The sequence below is a fragment of the Oncorhynchus clarkii genome, chromosome 19 (genome assembly GCF_045791955.1).
Source record: "Oncorhynchus clarkii lewisi isolate Uvic-CL-2024 chromosome 19, UVic_Ocla_1.0, whole genome shotgun sequence".
NCBI lineage: Eukaryota > Metazoa > Chordata > Actinopteri > Salmoniformes > Salmonidae > Oncorhynchus > Oncorhynchus clarkii.
In genome coordinates this window covers 41,465,297-41,487,681 of record NC_092165.1, presented here as the reverse complement: position 1 = coordinate 41,487,681, position 22,385 = coordinate 41,465,297, and the positions used below count along the sequence as shown (strand labels likewise).

Here is a 22,385-nt window from a genome sequence, read left to right as displayed (position 1 = left end):
GTTAGCTAAACCTTCCCCTAATAAACCTAACCTTAACACTTAACCCCTAGCTAACATTACCCACAACAAATTGAAATTCGTAAGAAATAAGTTTAGCAAATTCTGAACATATTCTACGAATTGCAATTCATAACATGGCATATGAAATGGATGATGGAAATCCACAAATGAATATATACCATACAAAATGTAACATACTAATTGGATTGTTCCAGATTTACTTTACTATGTTACGTCTACCCCTGAGTCCAGGTTGGGACGGTTCACCAGTAAAAATTGAAGAATTAGCATTCATGGTTGAAATGTAAAATGGTTAGGGTTACTAACTACAATCCGCAGCCTCTGACAATTTTTTAAATGTTCCATTCCACTAGCGCCTATGTTTGATGACGTGCGCCCATAGAAACACATTCATTTGGAAAGTGAAACTTCACTCGAACACGCATTAGATCGATGAAAGGTAGGCTTTAAAATACGTTTTAATATTAAAACCGTCAATGTTTTTTGCTGCAGAACTGCACTCTAGGGGTGTGGGGTTTATATGGACAGATAATTTACATTCAGTGCATGACAAGAAGAGATACAAATAACTCCGATTGTAAAACGACTTCTCTTTTGAGTTATATATATGGCTAATATAGACTGTCGAAGTCATTTTGTAGATGTCCATTTCTAAAATAACAGCGAATATCACTTGGTCTTAAAGCTGTAATAACTTTTTGGACGATGACCAAATCCAAATATAAATGGGAGTTATACATCTGCAGTTGCTATTTTAGCATGTAAATCTTGGTGGGGCAAAACAGTGGGATGCATGCCAGCAAAGCCACTACACCACATTAATTGCAGTATAACGGTGCCCACGAACTGTTAGGGCCTACATAAAGCTGTCCCAACATCTTAGCACTGCAACACCTGGCTATATGCGGAGCCTTGTCTGGCAGCGAAACAGTTCATTCATCCTCATTTACTCCTTTTTTTTTAACATAGCTGATATGGTTGACTTGCCTAAACAAATGTGGTTTCTAATGACAATTGAGATGTACAAACTATGGCATAAGGGGACGACAAGCGGATAAGAGTCGGATAAAAATGTCCGTAATTTCGATTAAGACATTAATGAGCGAGCTAGGACGGACGTAACGTTACTCAATAACTATTTGTTTAGCCCTTTTGAAATATACAGCGACAGAATTCAGAACATGGTCTTACAGTGTTCTCCCTGTACACCAAGTCAGAACCGGAAGTGGACACCTCCCACAGCAGGTCGGGGATTGTGCAGGCGGCCATCCTTTTTCCTCTCCTTTCTACCTCACGCGCATGCCTGGAAGAGAGGGCAATCTCTACTGCAGAGAATGGGCATGGGCAGTTTAGGAACAGCCCCTGTGCGCATCTGGCACTCCCCCCTTGGAGCGGTTATCCACACTGGCACAGCTGGGTACCTCTTCATGTACACAGGACACTGTCACCTCCTCATCTCCCGGTTTGTCTTTCCCCTCTCTTGTGAGCCACTGCGGTTGGGCCAGGGTCACCATGCTGCCAGAGTCCAGCAGAGCGCTGGCATCGACGCCATTGATTCGTACAGGAACCACCAGAGGGGCTGTCTGTGTGTGCCCAACAGGAGGTGACTTAACTCGCCATTCGGGTTACCCCGGAGCTGGGGGGATGCAGAGGGCATGGACTCCTCCCGGCCCGGGAAGCTCCACGCAAGGTGTCCCGGCATGGCACACTCATAGCAGCGCCTCTGATCTAGGTCCAGCAGCGGATGTCGGCGTCGGTTCAGGTCGCCCTCCCGCTTCACAGCCTCGGCTGGTTCCGTCCGGGCCCCCTTCAGCCCCTCGCCTCTCTCTGTGCTTTTCTTCCCCATCCCCGTGTCCACTCTCTCATCCCGGGCCCCTTTCAGCAGGTCCTGGGTGTTCTGGTGGGTTTTCACCACTGTCAGCAATTCCTCCAGGCTCTGGGGGTTCTGCATGCTCTCCGACTTCATCTCATATGGGAGGGCCATCCTTCCATCTGCGCCGTCCCCTCGAAGGTGCACAAATACATCTCCACATCATCTTCCTCCATTAACTTAACCAGGAACTAATTTGGGCTAGACTCCTCAGCCATCCCATCCTTCATCTGGGCTACATCTGCTTCCAGTCTGAGTTTTTGTTGGTGTTGTTCCTCCAGTGCTCGCTCCTGGAGAGCCTGTTGCTTCTGCTCGCTGAGGATAAACTGAGCCACCAGTTCCTCCATGGTAATCTCTGTACTCTCAACCGCATGGCACCCAAAGCTACTGAGATGCCCGCATTCTCCACCATATGTGGTAATCCGTGGGGTGTTGGGTTGAGCGTGCAAAGATTAACACAGAGACAGGGAGGTTCTAGTCAGAAAACACGACTTGACTAGGCAACAAAATAAACATAACAAAATAACGTAGGTTTGGCTCGGTCGTTCTTCTCAGGGTCTGCTCCGTGTCTGTCTCTGTTTTTCCTTGCGGTGTGCCACGGTGCTCCCTTTATGTGGCCTGCACACTCCCCTAATTACCTCTACTTGGAGCCATCAGTGTCGGGGTACCCAGCCCATGTACTCCCAGCAGAGGGAGCCAGCGTTGCGGCATGTACCTCCCCTCTATCACCAAGAGGGTGACCTCCCGGGATACCACAATGTATGTGTATATGTGTAGCTAAACAGGTGGGGCTCTGCCACAACAATACAACGAGAATGGCCGTCCTTAACTAAGCTATACAGAACGAGTGCCTTGCTGTGACAGTGATTGGTGAAAAGGTCATTTATGCATAGCAGCTCTGTTGCAGTGATTTTCTGTGCTGTTTTCACATTCCTTTGTGTAAGCCTTAAGGTGGTGTAAGCTACAGTTATTTGCCATACCAAACATACTGTAATGCACCCAGTCAGAACACTCTCAGTACAAGTTTTCTTGATTTATTTTCCAGGCTGCCCTGAATCTCATCTTACTTGTTCCCTTTCTTTTTCTACAGTAAAACAGAGAGGAGGGGAGCACTGCCTGTAAAATGAGTTTCTCTGGGGAGAAAGAGAGGAGTGACACTGCTTCTAAAAGGAGTATTTCTGGGGACAGAGAGGAGGGGGCCACTGCCTCCACCAATGTAACAGAAAGGTGAGTAAAAAAGAGATGGTGTTATCTTGTGTATCCATCTCAAAGCTCAGCAGTGATAATATGCAGGGATGGAAATTAAATTAGCCTGTATTTTTCAGAGTGTGCTAAACTAGCTTGTCTGAAGATCTGTCTTTGTTGTGTTAAAGCCCAATCCAGAAGGAGAGACCAGTCTCCCCTGTACCCAGCTGTCTGTCCATGAAGAGTGACAAGTCAATGGGGCATCCCATAGAGTTCCAGAGGAGAGATGTTTCTACTGATCACAAGTTTGTGTTTGATGATTTCCTCGACCCTCTCCTTTTTACCATGTTGTGAAACTAGCAGAATATGTACTTATTCTGAACATAGTTTTAACAGCTCTGATTACTGTGTTCCTTTCAACAGGAACCAGATGGAGAGACCAGACTCCTCTACACCCAGCTGTCTGTCCATGAAGAGTGACAAGTCAATGGGGCATCCCATAGAGTTCCAGAGGAGAGATGTTTCTACTGATCACAAGTTTGTGTTTGATGATTTCCTCGACCCTCTCTTTTTTACCATGTTGTGAAACTAGCAGAATATGTACTTATTCTGAACATAGTTTTAACAGCTCTGATTACTGTGTTCCTTTCAACAGGAACCAGATGGAGAGACCAGACTCCTCTACACCCAGCTGTCTGTCCATGAAGAGTGACAAGTCAATGGGGCATCCCATAGAGTTCCAGAGGAGAGATGTTTCTACTGATCACAAGTTTGTGTTTGATGATTTCCTCGACCTTTTTACCATGTTGTGAAACTAGCAGAATATGTACTTATTCTGAACATAGTTTTAACAGCTCTGATTACTGTGTTCCTTTCAACAGGAACCAGATGGAGAGACCAGACTCCTCTACACCCAGCTGTCTGTCCATGAAGAGTGACAAGTCAATGGGGCATCCCATAGAGTTCCAGAGGAGAGATGTTTCTACTGATCACAAGTTTGTGTTTGATGATTTCCTCGACCCTCTCCTTTTTACCATGTTGTGAAACTAGCAGAATATGTACTTATTCTGAACATAGTTTTAACAGCTCTGATTACTGTGTTCCTTTCAACAGGAACCAGATGGAGAGACCAGACTCCTCTACACCCAGCTGTCTGTCCATGAAGAGTGACAAGTCAATGGGGCATCCCATAGAGTTCCAGAGGAGAGATGTTTCTACTGATCACAAGTTTGTGTTTGATGATTTCCTCGACCCTCTCTTTTTTACCATGTTGTGAAACTAGCAGAATATGTACTTATTCTGAACATAGTTTTAACAGCTCTGATTACTGTGTTCCTTTCAACAGGAACCAGATGGAGAGACCAGACTCCTCTACACCCAGCTGTCTGTCCATGAAGAGTGACAAGTCAATGGGGCATCCCATAGAGTTCCAGAGGAGAGATGTTTCTACTGATCACAAGTTTGTGTTTGATGATTTCCTCGACCCTCTCCTTTTTACCATGTTGTGAAACTAGCAGAATATGTACTTATTCTGAACATAGTTTTAACAGCTCTGATTACTGTGTTCCTTTCAACAGGAACCAGATGGAGAGACCAGACTCCTCTACACCCAGCTGTCTGTCCATGAAGAGTGACAAGTCAATGGGGCATCCCATAGAGTTCCAGAGGAGAGATGTTTCTACTGATCACAAGTTTGTGTTTGATGATTTCCTCGACCCTCTCCTTTTTACCATGTTGTGAAACTAGCAGAATATGTACTTATTCTGAACATAGTTTTAACAGCTCTGATTACTGTGTTCCTTTCAACAGGAACCAGATGGAGAGACCAGACTCCTCTACACCCAGCTGTCTGTCCATGAAGAGTGACAAGTCAATGGGGCATCCCATAGAGTTCCAGAGGAGAGATGTTTCTACTGATCACAAGTTTGTGTTTGATGATTTCCTCGACCCTCTCCTTTTTACCATGTTGTGAAACTAGCAGAATATGTACTTATTCTGAACATAGTTTTAACAGCTCTGATTACTGTGTTCCTTTCAACAGGAACCAGATGGAGAGACCAGACTCCTCTACACCCAGCTGTCTGTCCATGAAGAGTGTCAAGTCTATCGGTCATCCAATAGAGTTCAGAGACATCACCATAAGACAACGGTAAGTGATCTCAGAGACCTGTTGTGGTGTTCGGTGGTCCAGGAAGCGTAAACTGAAAATGTCAACATCATTATATAGATAATTTTATTAACATGAACAATATGTGATTCAAAACATGTAAAAGTTGCACATCTTGGGTAATTTCCCGTGTTTCACCTTACTTTTGTTTCACACTGGTGCACAGAACTTTGTCCTTGCATCTGCTCAAGAACCAACATCTTACCTTCACTGATCAGGAGGAACCTCGCAATGAATAAACATGATTTATCATGATATTCTCAGTTACTATAATATGTTTTTGCAGCTGTATTTAGCCTTTAAGGGCTGTATTGCTTTTTGCCTACTTTTGTATAATGACAGCACAACGTTTGCTAGACCAGCTCTCAAAACAATCAAGCTCCTGGCAAGCTAAATAAAGCGCTGTTCTGGCATCTGAGGAAAAAAAATATTTAGCATGTTTCAACAGCTTCTTATCTTGTATTATTTCAGGATTCCTTCGGTCACATTTATTTATATATTTTTTTACCTTTATTTAACCAGGTAGGCTAGTTGAGAACAAGTTCTCATTTACAACTGCGACCTGGCCAAGATAAAGCAAAGCAGTGCGACAAAAACAATAACACAGAGTTACACATGGAATAAACAAGCGTACAGTCGATAACACAATATAAAAAAACAACACTCCAGTGTGTGCAAATGGCGTGAGGAGGTAAGGTAATAAATAGACCATAGTAGCGAAGTAATTACAATTTAACAAATTAACACTGGAGTGATAGATGAGCAGATGATGATGTGCAAGTGGAAATACTGTTGTGCAAAAGAGCAGAAAAGTAAATAAAAACAATATGGGGATGAGGTAGGTAGATTGGGTGGGCTATTTACAGATGGGCTATGTACAGCTGCAGCGATCGGTTAGCTCCTCAGATAGCTGATGTTTAAAGTTAGTGAGGGAAATATAAGTCTCCAGCTTCAGCGATTTTTGCAATTTGTTCCAGTCATTGCTAGCAGAGAACTGGAAGGAAAGGTGGCCAAATGAGGTGTTGGCTTTGGGGATGACCCGTGCAATATACCAGCTGGAGCGCGTGCTACGGGTGGGTGTTGTTATCGTGACCAGTGAGCTGAGATAAGTCGGATCTTTACCAATCATAGACTTATAGATAACTTGGAGCCAGTGATTCTGGCGATGAATATGTAGCGAGGGCCAGCCGGCAAGAGCATACAGGTCGCAGTGGTTGGCGGTATATGGGGCTTTGGTGACAAAACGGATGGCACTGTGATAGACTGCATCCAGTTTGCTGAGTAGAGTGTTGGAGGCTATTTTGTAAATGACATCGCCGAAGTCAAGGATCAGTAGGATAGTCAGTTTTATGAGGGTATGTTTGGCGGTGTGAGTAAAGGAAGCTTTGTTGCGAAATAGGAAGCCGATTTTAGATTTCATTTTGGATTGTAGATGTTTGATATGAGTCTGGAAGGAGAATTTACAGTCTAGCTAGACACCTAGGTACAGTGCCTTGCGAAAGTATTCGGCGACCTTTTGCCACATTTCAGGCTTCAAACATAAAGATATAAAACTGTATTTTTTTGTGAAGAATCAACAACAAGTGGGACACAATCATGAAGTGGAACGACATTTATTGGATATTTCAAACTTTTTTAACAAATCAAAAACTGAAAAATTGGGTGTGCAAAATTATTCAGCCCCCTTAAGTTAATACTTTGCAGCGCCACCTTTTGCTGCGATTACAGCTGTAAGTCGCTTGGGGTATGTCTCTATCAGTTTTGCACATCGAGAGACTGACATTTTTTCCCATTCCTCCTTGCAAAACAGCTTGAGCTCAGTGAGGGTGGATGGAGAGCTTTTGTGAACAGCAGTTTTCAGTTCTTTCCACAGATTCTCGATTGGATTCAGGTCTGGACTTTGACTTGGCCATTCTAACACCTGGATATGTTTATTTTTGAACCATTCCATTGTAGATTTTGCTTTATGTTTTGGATCATTGTCTTGTTGGAAGACAAATCTCCGTCCCAGTCTCAGGTCTTTTGCAGACTCCATCAGGTTTTCTTCCAGAATGGTCCTGTATTTGGCTCCATCCATCTTCCCATCAATTTTAACCATCTTCCCTGTCCCTGCTGAAGAAAAGCAGGCCCAAACCATGATGCTGCCACCACCATGTTTGACAGTGGGGATGGTGTGTTCAGCTGTGTTGCTTTTACGCCAAACATAACGTTTTGCATTGTTGCCAAAAAGTTCAATTTTGGTTTCATCTGACCAGAGCACCTTCTTCCACATGTTTGGTGTGTCTCCCAGGTGGCTTGTGGCAAACTTTAAACGACACTTTTTATGGATATCTTTAAGAAATGGCTTTCTTCTTGCCACTCTTCCATAAAGGCCAGATTTGTGCAATATACGACTGATTGTTGTCCTATGGAAAGAGTCTCCCACCTCAGCTGTAGATCTCTGCAGTTCATCCAGAGTGATCATGGGCCTCTTGGCTGCATCTCTGATCAGTCTTCTCCTTGTATGAGCTGAAAGTTTAGAGGGACGGCCAGGTCTTGGTAGATTTGCAGTGGTCTGATACTCCTTCCATTTCAATATTATCGCTTGCACAGTGCTCCTTGGGATGTTTAAAGCTTGGGAAATCTTTTTGTATCCAAATCCGGCTTTAAACTTCTTCACAACAGTATCTCGGACCTGCCTGGTGTGTTCCTTGTTCTTCATGATGCTCTCTGCGCTTTTAACGGACCTCTGAGACTATCACAGTGCAGGTGCATTTATACGGAGACTTGATTACACACAGGTGGATTGTATTTATCATCATTAGTCATTTAGGTCAACATTGGATCATTCAGAGATCCTCACTGAACTTCTGGAGAGAGTTTGCTGCACTGAAAGTAAAGGGGCTGAATAATTTTGCACGCCCAATTTTTCAGTTTTTGATTTGTTAAAAAAGTTTGAAATATCCAATAAATGTCGTTCCACTTCATGATTGTGTCCCACTTGTTGTTGATTCTTCACAAAAAAAATACAGTTTTATATCTTTATGTTTGAAGCCTGAAATGTGGCAAAAGGTCGCAAAGTTCAAGGGGGCCGAATACTTTCGCAAGGCACTGTATTTGTAGTTGTCCACATATTCTAAGTCAGAACCGTCCAGAGTAGTGATGCTAGTTGGTAGGGCGGGTGCGGGCAGCAAATGGTTTTACTAGCGCTTAAGAGCAGTTGGAGGCCACGGAAGGAGTGTTGTATGGCATTGAAGCTCATTTCGAAGTTAGTTAACCCAGTGTCCAAAGAAGGGCCAGATGTATACAGAATGGTCGTCTGCATAGAGGTGGATCAGGGAATCACCCGCAGCAAGAGCGACATCATTGATATATACAGAGAAGAGAGTCGGCCCAAGAATTGAATCCTGTGGCAACCCCATAGAGACTGCCAGAGGCCCGGACAACAGGCCCTCCGATTTGACACACTAAACTCTTATCAGAGAAGTAGTTGGTGAACCAGGCGAGGCAGTCATTTGAGAATCTAATGCTGTTGAGTCTGCCGATAAGAATACGGTGATTGACAGAGTCGAAAGCCTTGGCCAGGTTGATGAAGATGGCTGCACAGTACTGTCTTTTATCACTGGTAGTTATGATATCGTTTAGTACCTTGAGCATGGCTGAGGTGCACCCGTGACCAGCTCGGAAACCAGATTGCACAGCGGAGACTGTACGGTGGGATTCAAGATGGTCAGTGATCTGTTTATTAACTTGGGTTTCAAAGACTTTAGAAAGGCAGGGCAGGATGGATATAGGTCTATTACAAATTTGGTCTAGAGTGTCACCCCCTTTGAATAGGGGGATGACCGCGGCAGCTTTTCAATCTTTGGGGATCTCGGACGATACGAAAGAGAGGTTGAACAGACTGTTAATAGGGGTTGCAACAATGGCGGTGGATAATTTCAGAAAGAGATGGTCCAGATTGTCTAGCCCAGCTGATTTGTACGGGTCCAGGTTTTGTAGCTCTTTCAGAACATCTGTTATCTGGATTTTGGTGAAGGAGAAGCTGGGGAGGCTTGGGCAAGTAGCTGAGGGGGGGTGCCAGGAGTTGGGGTAGCCAGGAGGAAAGCATGGCCAGTCATAGAGATATGATTCGGGCTTTTGGAGTTAGAGCAACAGGAAGCAAATTTCTGTTTGAAAAAGCTAACCTTTGCTTTCCTGACTGACTTTGGTTCCTGACTTCCCTGAAAAGTTGCATATCGCGGGGACTATTCGATGCTAGTGGAGTCCGCCACAGGATGTTTTTGTGCTGGTCAAGGGAAGTCAGGTCTGTAGTGAACCAAGGGCTATATCTGTTCTTGCTCCGACATCCGGCAAAGGCCGGTTGAGGGCACAGCGGATGGAGTTACGTCGGCGGACCAATCATGGTGGTATGGCGGGGCGCCGTGTCGACAAAGGGTCCAGGCCAGATGGCGAAAGAGGTATTGTAGTTGTAGTAAGCTAGCTTCGGGGCAGGGGCGTTAGCCACTATAGCCACTCGGTAGCAGCTAGCTAGCAGCGATGATCCGATGCAAAGCTTATGGCAAGGATCCGGTGGAGTAGTGGATTCTAGCCGTGTTGGGGTAGAGTCCGGGAGGCATCGGCTGTGTAGCCGAGTGATCACAGAGTAGTCCGGGAGGTGGGCCTGGCACAGGGCTAGCTTCGGGGCTGGGTCACTCGGTGGCAGCTAGCTAGCTGTGATGATCAGGAGTAATGGTCCAGGGTTTACGGCAGGAATCCGGCATTGTAGTGGAGAAAACAGTCCGATACTGGCAGCCTGGCAAGTATTATTCAGGCTTAAAAAACGTCTGGTGTCTGTGCAGAAGGTAAAGGCCGCTAGCAGTGGCTAACATTGACTAAATAGCTAGTAGCTAATTAGCTGGTTAGCTGATGGCTAACTGGTTAGCTTCTGATGGCTAGCTTCTGATGGAGGTTCTGGCTATAAGGTCTAAAAATGAGCGGATCCGTGTCACATTAGGTGAGGCGGGTTACCGGAAGGTATATTTAATTTAAAAATGGAAAAGAGATTGAAAATAAATTGAAATATATACAAATAATACGAAGAAAAAAAAAGTACACGAGAGGACGACAAACCACGTCTGCACTGCTACGCCATCTTTGATTGGACAGATTGTACATGCGCTGCTTTCTGCAAGCATGGACAACGGAACATGTGTAACAATTGTAACCAAGATGTAACATGGCAACCTAATTAACGTTGCTATGGGAAATAATCCAAAACAATTTCAAATATGTACATTTTAATTCATGTGCAGCTTTTACAAGTTGAAGGTCAAACTATTCATCTTAATAAAATTATCTACATAATGATGTTGACATGTTTTGCTTCCTGGACTATAAAACACCTTTTCTGTAGCCTTTTTTGGTGGGTGGACTATTTATGTAACACAAAAATGATTTGTACCGGGTGGGTGATTTCCTTCTGGACATCTATGGTCATCAGCCAGGGAACCAACACTGCTCAATACTTTTCTCCTTGTACATCTATTGGTGGCGGAGAGGTGCCGGGGGCATCTCTGTGCCACCCCCTCCCTGTAGCTGGCCTTCCTTCAGTTGTTGTAAAGTGAAATCTTATGTTTTGTCCACAGAGACAAAAAGGAGAGATCAGAGTCAGAAGTTCCCAGTGGTCAGTCTTCCCAGAATCATCAAACAGAACTGTCTTCCATATTCAGGGTGGGCTGGCTTATGTCTCACATGTGTTATTCGGCAGTGTTTAATCTACTTCCCCAGAGTCAGATGAACTCGTGGATACCATTTTTATGTCTCGGCATGCAGTTTGAAGGAAGTTGCTAACGTTAGCGCAATTGCTAACTAGTGTTAGCGCAATTGCTAACTAGTGTTAGCGCAATGGCTGGAAGTCTGTGGTAACTGCTAGCATGCTAGTAGATACCATAGACTTCGTCATTGCGCTAATACTAGTTAGCATTGGCTCGCAAAACTACCTCTAACTTCCTTCATACTGGATGCAGAGACATAAAAGGGCTTCATTGCCAAAATCCCAAAGTATCTCATTAACATATAATGTATTTTTGGTTGCATATCAAATTTGATTTGTCACATGCGCCGAATACAACCTTACCGTGAAATGCTTACTTACAATTTCCCTTACTTTCCCAACCTCAGTATTTTGTATTATATCTTTGTATTCATATACATACTGTATTGGTTTTCACACCCTTTGATCCATTTCAGTTGGTTGAAAAAAATGCCATTGCTTTGGTAAAACGGGAGCTGAAGAAGTTCAAGAAGATTCTGTGTCCAGATCTCAGAGAATGCTTTGAGAGTCAGACAGAGGATAAGGAATTGGTGGACGCTGAAGATGTGGAGCAGGAGAGCATTCCCAGAGAGGGGGCACTGAAGATCACACTGCACATTCTGAGGAAAATGAACCAGAAGGAGCTTGCTGACACACTGGAGAACAGTAAGAGGTTCCTGGCTTTATTCCTTAAAGGGGAAGTTCACCCCAAAATACTTCTGGACCATTTATAATGATTGCCTGGCTGTTTGTCAGTAGGGGAGAGTGGGGTTGAGCATTTTTTTATTTATTCAACATCACTCTGTCGAGGGAAATATAGTATTATTTATAATAAAGAGATATACATATATTTCAGGATTGTGTGTATCCCTGGAAATAATCAAAATTAATTTAAACATTACAGTTCTGAAAACATAGCTTGTCCAAAAAAAGTGATCTCTGGGTATGGGGTAAGTTGATCCACGGGACAGGGTAAGTTAAGCTCCTACACATTTCTGTACTGAATGGAATATTGCCAGAACCTTTTAAAAACCATGTGTATCTTTATTTCTGAAACACAATTGCTTTTTTGTCTTTTTAATAATTTTAAGCATATTTCAAAACATGCTTAACACCTCACAAACATTTGGTACTTTAAAAAAAACACTTTTAACATAGGCCAGGTCCTGTTGTTACATCATATCCCAGTGATAATACATTGCATGGCCATTGGCTCAACTTACACTAAGGCATACATTTTGACTATATTAGCCCCATACAGCTACAACGGTGCACTTTCATGTTAGGTGTAAGACCGCATATTGAAGCTTATAGAGACTCCAACTGATGTATAGAACAATTTTAAAATTATCTACTTTGTTTTAGATGCAAGCATCAGGAAACCTCTAACGCAATAAATTCAATTGACTTGGTGATTTTTTTTCAAATCACCTAACTTGCTTACCACTTTTTCCATGTGGTTTCTTCCTTCACAAATCAAATCAAATTTATTTATATAGCCCTTCGTACATCAGCTGATATCTCAAAGTGCTGTACAGAAACCCAGCCTAAAACCCCAAACAGCAAGCAATGCAGGTGTAGAAGCACGGTAGCTAGGAAAAACTCTCTAGAAAGGCCAAAACCTAGGAAGAAACCTAGAGAGGAACCAGGCTATGAGGGGTGGCCAGTCCTCTTCTGGCTGTGCCGGGTGGAGATTATAACAGAACATGGCCAAGATGTTCAAATGTTCATAAATGACCAGCATGGTCAAATAATAATAATCACAGGCAGAACAGTTGAAACTGGAGCAGCAGCACGGCCAGGTGGACTGGGGACAGCAAGGAGTCATCATGCCAGGTAGTCCTGAGGCATGGTCCTAGGGCTCAGGTCCTCCGAGAGAGAGAAAGAAAGAGAGAGAGAGAATTAGAGAGAGCATACTTAAATTCACACAGGACACCGGATAAGACAGGAGAAGTACTCCAGATATAACAAACTGACCCTAGCCCCCTGACACAAACTACTGAAGCATAAATACTGGAGGCTGAGACAGGAGGGGTCAGGAGACACTGTGGCCCCATCCGATGATACCCCCGGACAGGGCCAAACAGGAAGGATATAACCCCACCCACTTTGCCAAAGCACAGCCCCCACACCTCTAGAGGGATATATTCAACCACCAACTTACCATCCTGAGACAAGGCCGAGTATAGCCCACAAAGATCTCCGCCACGGCACAACCCAAGGGGGGGGGGGCGCCAACCCAGACAGGAAGATCACATCAGTGACTCAACCCACTCAAGTGACGCACCCCTCCTAGGGACGGCATGAAAGGGCACCAGTAAGCCAGTGACTCAGCCCCTGTAATAGGGTTAGAGGCAGAGAATCCCAGTGGAAAGAGGGGAACCGGCCAGGCAGAGACAGCAAGGGCAGTTCATTGCTCCAGAGCCTTTCCGTTCACCTTCACACTCCTGGGCCAGACTACACTCAATCATATGACCCACTGAAGAGATAAGTCTTCAGTAAAGACTTAAAGGATGAGACCGAGTTTGTGTCTCTCACATGGGTAGGCAGACCATTCCATAAAAATGGAGCTCTATAGGAGAAAGCCCTGCCTCCAGCTGTTTGCCTAGAAATTCTAGGGACAATTAGGAGGCCTGCGTCTTGTGACCGTAGCGTACGTGTAGGTATGTACGGCAGGACCAAATCAGAGAGATAGGTAGGAGCAAGCCCATGTAATGCTTTGTAGGTTAGCAGTAAAACCTTGAAATCAGCCCTTGCTTTGACAGGAAGCCAGTGTAGAGAGGCTAGCACTGGAGTAATATGATTAAAAAAACTGGTTCTAGTCAGGGTTCTATCAGCCGTATTTAGCACTAACTGAAGTTGATTTAGTGCTTTATCCAGGTAGCCGGAAAGTAGAGCATTGCAGTAGTCTAACCTATAAGTAACAAAAGCATGGATGAATTTTTCTGCATAATTTCTGGACAGAAAGTTTCAGATTTTTGCAATGTTACGTAGATGGAAAAAAGCTGTCCTTGAAACAGTCTTGATATGTTCGTCAAAAGAGAGATCAGGGTCCAGAGTAACGCCGAGGTCCTTCAGTTTTATTTGAGACGACTGTACAACCATTAAGATTAATTGTCAGATTCAACAGAAAATCTCTTTGTTTCTTGGGACCTAGTTTGTCCGAGTTTAAAAGTAGAAGTTTGCAGCCATCCACTTCCTTATGTCTGAAACACAGGCTTCTAGAGAGGGCAATTTTGGGGCTTCACCATGTTTCATTGAAATGTACAGCTGTGTGTCATCCGCATAGCAGTGAAAGTTAACATTATGTTTTCGAATGACATCCCCAAGAGGTAAAATATATAGTGAAAACAATAGTGGTCCTACAATGGAACCTTGAGGAACACCAACATTTACAGTTGATTTGTCAGAGGACAAACCATTCACAGAGACAAACTGATATCTTTCCAGCAGATAATATCTAAACCAGGCCAGAACTTGTCCGTGTACACCAATTTGGGTTTCCAATCTCTCCAAAAGAATGTGGTGATCGATGGTATCAAAAGAAGCACTAAGGTCTAGGAGCACGAGGACAGATGCAAAGCCTCGGTCTGATGCCATTAAAAGGTCATTAACCACCTTCACAAGTGCAGTCTCAGTGCTATGATGGGGTCTAAAACCAGACTGAAGCATTTCATATACATTGTTTGTCTTCAGGAAGGCAGTGAGTTGCTGCGCAACAGCCTTTTCTAAAATCTTTGAGATTCGATATAGGCCGATAGTTTTTTATATTTTCTGGGTCAAGCTTTGGCTTTTTCAAGAGAGGCTTTATTACTGCCACTTTTAGTGAGTTTGGTACACGTCCGGTGGATAGAGAGCCGTTTATTATGTTCAACATAGGAGGGCCAAGCACAGGAAGCAGCTCTTTCAGTAGTTTAGTTGCAATAGTGGCCAGTATGCAGCTTGAAGGTTTAGAGGCCATTATTATTTTCAACATTGTGTCAAGAAATATAGTACTAAAACACTTGTCTCTCTTGATCCTAGGTCCTGGCAGAGTTGTGCAGACTCAGGACAACTGAGCTTTGAAGGAATACGCAGATTTAAAGAGGAGTCCATAATTTGCTTTCTAATAATCATGATCTTTTCCTCAAAGAAGTTCATGAATTTATTACTGCTGAAGTGAAAGCCATCCTCTCTTGGGGAATGCTGCTTTTTAGTTAGCTTTGCGACAGTATCAAAAAGGAATTTCGGATTGTTCTTATTTTCAACAATTATGTTGGAAAAATAGGATGATCGAGCAGCAGTAAGGGCTCTTCGATAGTACAGTGCACTATCTTTCCAAGCTAGTCGGAAGACTTCCAGTTTGGTGTGGCGCCATTTCCGTTCCAATTTTCTGGAAGCTTGCTTCAGAGCTTGGGTTTTTCTGTATACCAGGGAGCTAGTTTCTTATGAGAAAGGTTTTTAGTTTTTAGGGGTGCAACTTCATCTTAGGTGGTTAACTGATTTTTGTCCTCTGACGTCCTTGGGTAGACAGAGGCAGTCTGGAAGGACATCAAGGAATCTTTGTTGCCTGTGAATTTATAGCACGACTTTTGATGTTCCTTGGTTGGGGTCTGAGCAGATTATTTGTTGCAATTGCAAACTTAATAAAATGGTGGTCCGATAGTCCAGGATTATGAGGAAAAACATTAAGATCCACAACATTTATTCCATGGGACAAAACTAGGTCCAGAGCATGACTGTGACGGTGAGTAGGTCCAGAGACATGTTGGACAAAACCCACTGAGTCGATGATGGCGCCGAAAGCCTTTTGGAGTGGGTCTGTGGACTTTTCATTTTGAATATTAAAGTCAACAAAAATTAGAATATTATCTGCTATGACTACAAGCAGATAATATTCACAGACTGAAATTATCACAGACTCCATGAAATCTTCCCTAAATATTTGGTCAAATTATTCATTTTTGCATATGGTTTCCTAGAAACAAGGGTGTCTCAACTTCCCCCTTTGGCTCAACTTACCCCCCACCACAGGTCCATTGCTTTGGTATATAGTTTTCTGTGTTTTTATATCAAGATGGTACATTTCCGAAATGACCTAAAATGCATTAAAAGCTATGTGTATTTATTGTTGCATAAACAACGATTGGTGTCTCGGGATTGAATTGCCAAAAAAGTATGTTTTTTAATGTAAAAAGGTTATTGATTATTTTGGGACTGGTTGAAACCGGGTTCTGTTCACACACTAAAAAATGCTGGGTTGTTTGGTTGACCCAACAGCTGGGTTGCAGGCATTGGGTCATTAATAAAAAAAAATTTAAACAGCTTGGCTATTGATGCTGGGTTATTGAGATATGGATTGTATAGTTATTTTTGACCACCCGTGAGAGTAGATGTCATTCCAGTTAATCTGTTCTGTTATCTGTTCTGTTGTATTGTTAAGGTTGAACACTGATACACTTGTTTAAGGCTCATTAAAGTTTAAAAACTATGTTGGGATATGCAAATATTCATGTTGTGAATTTTATATTATAATATGCAAAAAAATATTAAAAGAAAATAGAAATTTGCAGTGTATATACATAACATGATGAACAGGAATGACTTTAACTGGTGGCCAAAAATAATGATCTGAAAGCCACCTCCCTAATAGGCCACACCTCCTGAAAAGAACCTAAGGAATACAGCTGATTGTTAAAAATAAACCAACTAATGAAAATTGAAAAAAAGTGTCTGATCCTTAAGAGGTTATTAAATTAACCCATGTTTGGGTAATCCAAACAACCCAACATGCTTGGTTGTTCACACAACCCAACTGGCTAGGTCAAAACAACTGTTCTGCCTGTGATTATTATTATTTGTCCATGCTGGTCATTTATGAACATTTGAACATCTTGGCCATGTTCTGTGTTCTGTCCAATATTTACCCAGCACTGGGTTACCGAATAATCCAAAATGGGTTGTTTTTAACCCAGCATTTTTTTGGGGGGGTTTACCGTCTTTCCACTATGGATGGAAAATATGCAACCATTCAAGGTACAGTAGGTTGCTAGCAAGCTAAATTGCTAACACCTGTAGTCACTACAATGTCATTTATAACGTTATTTGTTTTCCATTCGGCGAGCTACTGTAGCTTGTGATGTATTTGGCTTGCTACTGTAACGTTATCCTGTCCGACTGACTGTTTTTTTTTGTTCTTTGCTTTGTGATGAAAGTCCCTTTTCCATTACTTATATAATACTAATAAGCAGTCCTGACCTAGGTCCCGACTCATTAATCTACTTCCTGGATTTCAATACAAAAATAACAAAATAAATTGTCAAATATTTGCCTACTGAAATAAGTTAGCAGAAACATGATGTAGAGAAAGTCATTAAAATGACTATTGCAGTCATGGGATGGGGGGGTGGCAAAAGGGCCCAGAAGTGTTTTCGGGTGAACTTCCCCTTTTAATACTCCATTTTCTTTTTACATGTTTTTCTCAATGAAGAGAATAGGTTATCATAAATGTCCACTTGATTCTCAACCCTTTACTAAGGTAACACATGAGTGATGTCTGCATTTTCAGGTCTTCTAGGTGAGCTTGCTGTGTGTCAAAATAAACTCAAATCCAATCTGAAGAGGAAATGTGAATGTGTGTTTGAGGGGATAGCTAAACAAGGAAACCCAACTCTTCTCAACAAGATCTACACAGAGCTCTACATCACAGAGGGTGGAAGTGGAGAGGTCAATAAAGAACACGAGGTGAGACAGATTGAGACAACATCCAAGAGACCAGCAGCACAAGAAAAAGCAATCAAATGCAATGACATCTTTGAATCCTTACCTGGACAAGACAAACATATCAGAACTGTGTTGACGAAGGGAGTCGCTGGCATCGGGAAAACAATCTCTGTGCAGAAGTTCATTCTGGACTGGGCTGAAGGAAGAGCAAATCACAATATCCAATTAATCTTTCCTCTACCTTTTCGGGAGCTAAATTTGATGAAAGATAAGAAATACAGCTTGATAGAACTTCTTCATCACTTTTTCAATGAAACCGCAGAATCTGAAATCTCTAACTTTGACAAATGCAAGGTTCTGTTTGCCTTTGATGGTCTGGATGAGTGTCGACTTCCTCTAGACTTCAACAACGAGGGCTGTTGTGATGTCACAGAATCAACCTCAGTGGACGTGCTGCTGACAAACCTAATCAAGGGCAATCTGCTTCCCTCTGCTCTCCTCTGGATAACCTCCAGACCTGCAGCTGCCAATCAGATCCCACCTGAGTATGTTGACCAGGTGACAGAGGTACGAGGGTTCAGTGACCCACAGAAGGAGGAGTACTTCAAGAAGAGATTCAGTGATGTGAACCTGGCCAGCAGAATCATCACACACATGAAGACATCAAGGAGCCTCTACATCATGTGCCACATACCAGTCTTCAGTTGGATCTCTGCCACAGTTCTAGAGAAACTGTTGGAAGCACAGAGTGGAGAGATGCCCAAGACTCTGACTGAAATGTACAACCACTTCCTGATCTGCAACATACTGCGCAAAACACAGAAATATCCAGAGGGACCAGAGAAAGCTGAGACAGATTCACAGATGAAAGCAGATGCAGAGATGATTCTAAAACTGGGGAAACTAGCCTTTCAACAGCTGGAGAAAGGCAATCTGATCTTCTATGAGGAAGACCTGAGAGAGTGTAGCATCGATGTCACAGAAGCTTCAGTGTACTCGGGAGTGTGCACACAGATCTTCAGAGAGGAGAGTGGGCTGTACCAGGAGAAGGTGTACTGCTTTGTGCATCTGAGCATCCAGGAGTTTCTTGCTGCTGTGTATGTGTTTGTCACATTCAACAATGACAATGTAAATCTAATGGCAGAACCTGAAACCACTACCAGAATACTTCAGATGTCTGAAGACACGTCTGCAACCATCCTCCACAAGAGTGCTGTTGACAAGGCCTTACAGAGTGGGAATGGACACCTGGACCTGTTCCTCCGCTTCCTTCTCGGCCTCTCAATGGAGTCCAATCACACTCACTTACTAGACCTATTGATACAGACAAGAAACCGCTTACAGACCAATGAGGAAACAGTCAAATACATCAAGGAGAAGATCAGGCAAAATCCCTCTCCAGAGAGGTGCATCAATCTGTTCCACTGTCTGAACGAACTGAATGACCATTCTCTAGTGGAAGAGATCCAAAGCTACCTGAGCTCAGGAAGTCTCTCAGAAGCCAAACTCTCACCTGCACAGTGGTCAGCTCTGGTTTTTGTGTTACTGACTTCAGAAGAGGAGCTGGAGGTGTTTGACTTGAAGAAATACTCCAAATCAGAGGAAGGTCTTCTTAGGCTGCTGCCAGTGGTCAAAGCCTCCAGTACAGCTCTGTAAGTATACATCTATGAAACAATATTTTGTTTTAAAATAGAGACAGATTTCATAAGGTATCTGAGAAAGTAGTTTTGTTTGGCAGATATTTTAATGTAAACTAGACATAATAGAGGTCCACATTTGAGTACCACATTTGATCTCAAGAGGAGTAGGTAGGGTAGTACTCCTTTAAAGTGACATTGTATTATTTCCATTAAGATAGCTGAAAAACCACAGCAAGGGGATATTAACATATGACTGGAACTTTAAAAGCGTGATATTGTGTTTTTTTCGTATTCCCATTGTGTAGGCTGAATGGATGCAACCTTACAGAGCGATGCTGCGAACCATTAGCCTCACTTCTCAGCTCAACCTCTTCACAGCTGAGAGTGCTTGACTTGACTGACAACAACCTGAAAGATTCTGGAGTGAAGCTGCTCTCTGCTGGACTGGAGAGTCCACACTGTAAACTAGAGAAACTGAGGTCAGTACTTCTCCCATTTGTACATAAATTAACATAACCTTGATGTGTAGCAGCCTTTCACATGGCATGGATAATACTTGGGATGTCACAGAACCAATAGGTCTATTTCTAAGAGTGACAAGTCTTTTTGCAGGTTGTCATTCTGTGTGGTCACAGAGGAAGGCTGTGCGTCATTGGCTTCAGCTCTGAGAACAAACCCCTCCCATCTGAAAGAGCTGGACCTGAGCTACAATCACCCAGGCGATTTCGGAGTGAAACTGCTCACTGCTGTACGAGGGGATCCAAACTGCAGACTGAAGAAACTCAGGTAGAAATGTAATTGATGTTAATCATAAAACTTAAGTTGATGAATGTACTTTTTTGACACAACTACTGCGAACAATTGTATGATATTGAAAGATATATTTTGTATTTTTGAATAGACAAAACATACCCTATGATTCTAATGGTGTCTCACACCCTAAAATATGGTGGTGTTCTGTTTTGTCACAGCGTGGACCATAATGAAGAGTGTTATTTGAAATCAGCACTCAAGAAATGTAAGTCTTGGTTGCAGTGAAGAATGACTATATTTGAAGTCTTGAAATTTGGGCAAAACTCTTAACCTTACCTCATCCAGTTTTTATTCTACCTATTCAGATTTGAGGTGCAAATCTGTTGTCTTACTTTAAATGCGTATTTGTGTCTCTATCAGATGCCTGTGAGTTGACCCTGGACCCCAACACAGCACACAATGACATGACTCTATCTGAGAAGAACAGGAAAGTGACACGGCTTGAAGATGAGCAGTCGTATCCTTATCACCCAGAGAGGTTTCTGTTCTGGAAACAAGTGCTGTGCAAAGAGCGTCTGACTGGGCGCTGTTACTGGGAGGTAGAGTGGAGAGGCCTAGAGGCTCACATAGGAGTGGCATACCATGGACTTGACAGGCAAGGACGAGGTGATGAGTGTGGGCTTGGATACAATGACAATTCCTGGGCTCTCAGTTGTTATAAAAACTACTTCACTACCAGGCATGATAAGACTCCCACTACCATTCCTATCCCTCCTTCCAGCACCAACAGAGTAGGAGTGTATCTGGACTGGTCAGCCGGCACTCTGTCCTTCTATAGTGTCTCCTCTGACACACTGACTCACCTGCACACATTCCACACCACATTCATTGAGCCACTCTACCTAGGAATTCGGCTTTGGTGTCATGATTCCGCAGTGTCCCTGTGCCAGATAGAATAGCCTGTTCCTACAGTCCTCTCCCTGCCCATCTTTAGAGTCCCTGCCCAGTAAGTCCCCAGCACACCTCCCCCTTGAAAATAAAAAATAAACATCTAGCTTGCCTAACACTCACACTTGTCTTTTCTTACCAGCACTGACTTTGCTGATAGCTGTTTTTTTTTAAGTTTTACTTACCATGACTGTGATATGTGGTTGTCTTAGCTACCTTAAGTACAAACTGTAAGTCGCTCTGGATAAGAGCGTCTGCTAAATGACTTAAATGTAAATGCACAATTCGCTGAGCCCCTCTATGCAGGGTTTAGGTCTGGCATCATGGTTCTGTGTCTGTGCCATGTAGAATAACTTCCTGTTCTTACAAGTCAGAGTAACAGCCACATCTTGAGGGAGATCCACTTAAAAGTTATACATGTATCTATTTCTTATTCTTTCTCATGTTCAGCATCAATACTCTGTAAATGTTTATATTTTAATGTAGGTAGTCTACATACTGTGTGTGTTATTCATTGAAGCATATCATATGTACTAAGTAATGTGATGTATGTCGGGAATAGCAACTTAAATTAAATACTGTATCTAACTATGCATACATATGAACTTATCTTACATTGTAATTAAATATAATTTGTTTTACAGGAAATAAAGTGTGTATTGTTTCATTCTATATCCTGTCTTTGTCATGTAAAGTCCTGTTCTCATGTAAAGTATATTCTGCTGTAAATAAAACTAGCTTTTCAGGATTCTGACTTCGCTGCGTTTGTTCTGATGCCTCAGTCATAATTGTAACCACAGAAATATTATGAATCGAAATATAGCTGTGAGCAGCAATGAACAGGGTTCACAGGATGACAGAAAGGACACCAGATCAGTTGGGTAACAAAGCAGCACTATCATGTAGGAAACATTTTCCTTTATGGGCAATCAGTGAAACATGACCATGTTTCTCTCAAATCGTTGAGATTTACTTTACTGAAATCAAAGGCGTATTTATAATGTTGGAGCACAATCGTAATGTATATATGTCCATCTTATAAAGACAACATAAAAAGGAATGGTTTACTTTGATGAAATCAAAGGCATATTTATGATAGTGTTGGAGCACAATCCTTTGTTCAACAAACATTCACACACTAACTATAGCAATTGGTTTATAATTTAAGACCTAATCACAGCTATAAGAATAAAATGTTAGTCTTTGTTCAACATTTACACAAAATAGATAAACGGCAATGTATGCACAGTAATGTAATAGAATGAAAAGTAACTGAAATAAGCAAATCAAACGAGTCCAATCCACTTCACTCAATGGAAATAGATT

At 42.6% G+C, this 22,385-nt stretch overlaps 1 protein-coding gene across 3 annotated transcripts; it reads left to right on the top strand.

Annotated features, from left to right (window-relative positions):
- The first annotated feature begins 270 nt into the window (after positions 1 to 270).
- Positions 271 to 21,810, top strand: LOC139375208 (NACHT, LRR and PYD domains-containing protein 3-like). 3 transcript variants are annotated; one of them, XR_011627764.1, is made up of 18 exons: positions 290 to 460; positions 2,982 to 3,118; positions 3,265 to 3,381; positions 3,500 to 3,613; positions 3,732 to 3,845; positions 3,958 to 4,071; positions 4,190 to 4,303; positions 4,422 to 4,535; positions 4,654 to 4,767; positions 4,886 to 4,999; positions 5,118 to 5,225; positions 10,850 to 10,934; positions 11,454 to 11,682; positions 17,564 to 19,370; positions 19,664 to 19,837; positions 19,971 to 20,152; positions 20,330 to 20,376; positions 20,532 to 20,611. XR_011627764.1 is itself a non-coding variant. In XM_071116791.1 (18 exons), exons 2-18 carry the CDS (start codon positions 3,015 to 3,017, stop codon positions 21,068 to 21,070), a joined length of 4,182 nt encoding a protein of 1,393 aa, XP_070972892.1. In that variant the 5' UTR covers positions 290 to 460; positions 2,982 to 3,014; the 3' UTR covers positions 21,071 to 21,808. The 3 variants fall into 3 exon arrangements, 2 of the variants coding, with proteins under 2 accessions (XP_070972893.1, XP_070972892.1); XM_071116791.1 differs by having other exon boundaries at positions 19,971 to 20,144; positions 20,532 to 21,808; XM_071116792.1 differs by lacking the exon at positions 4,886 to 4,999 and having other exon boundaries at positions 271 to 460; positions 19,971 to 20,144; positions 20,532 to 21,810.
- Positions 21,811 to 22,385: the final 575 nt, after the last annotated feature.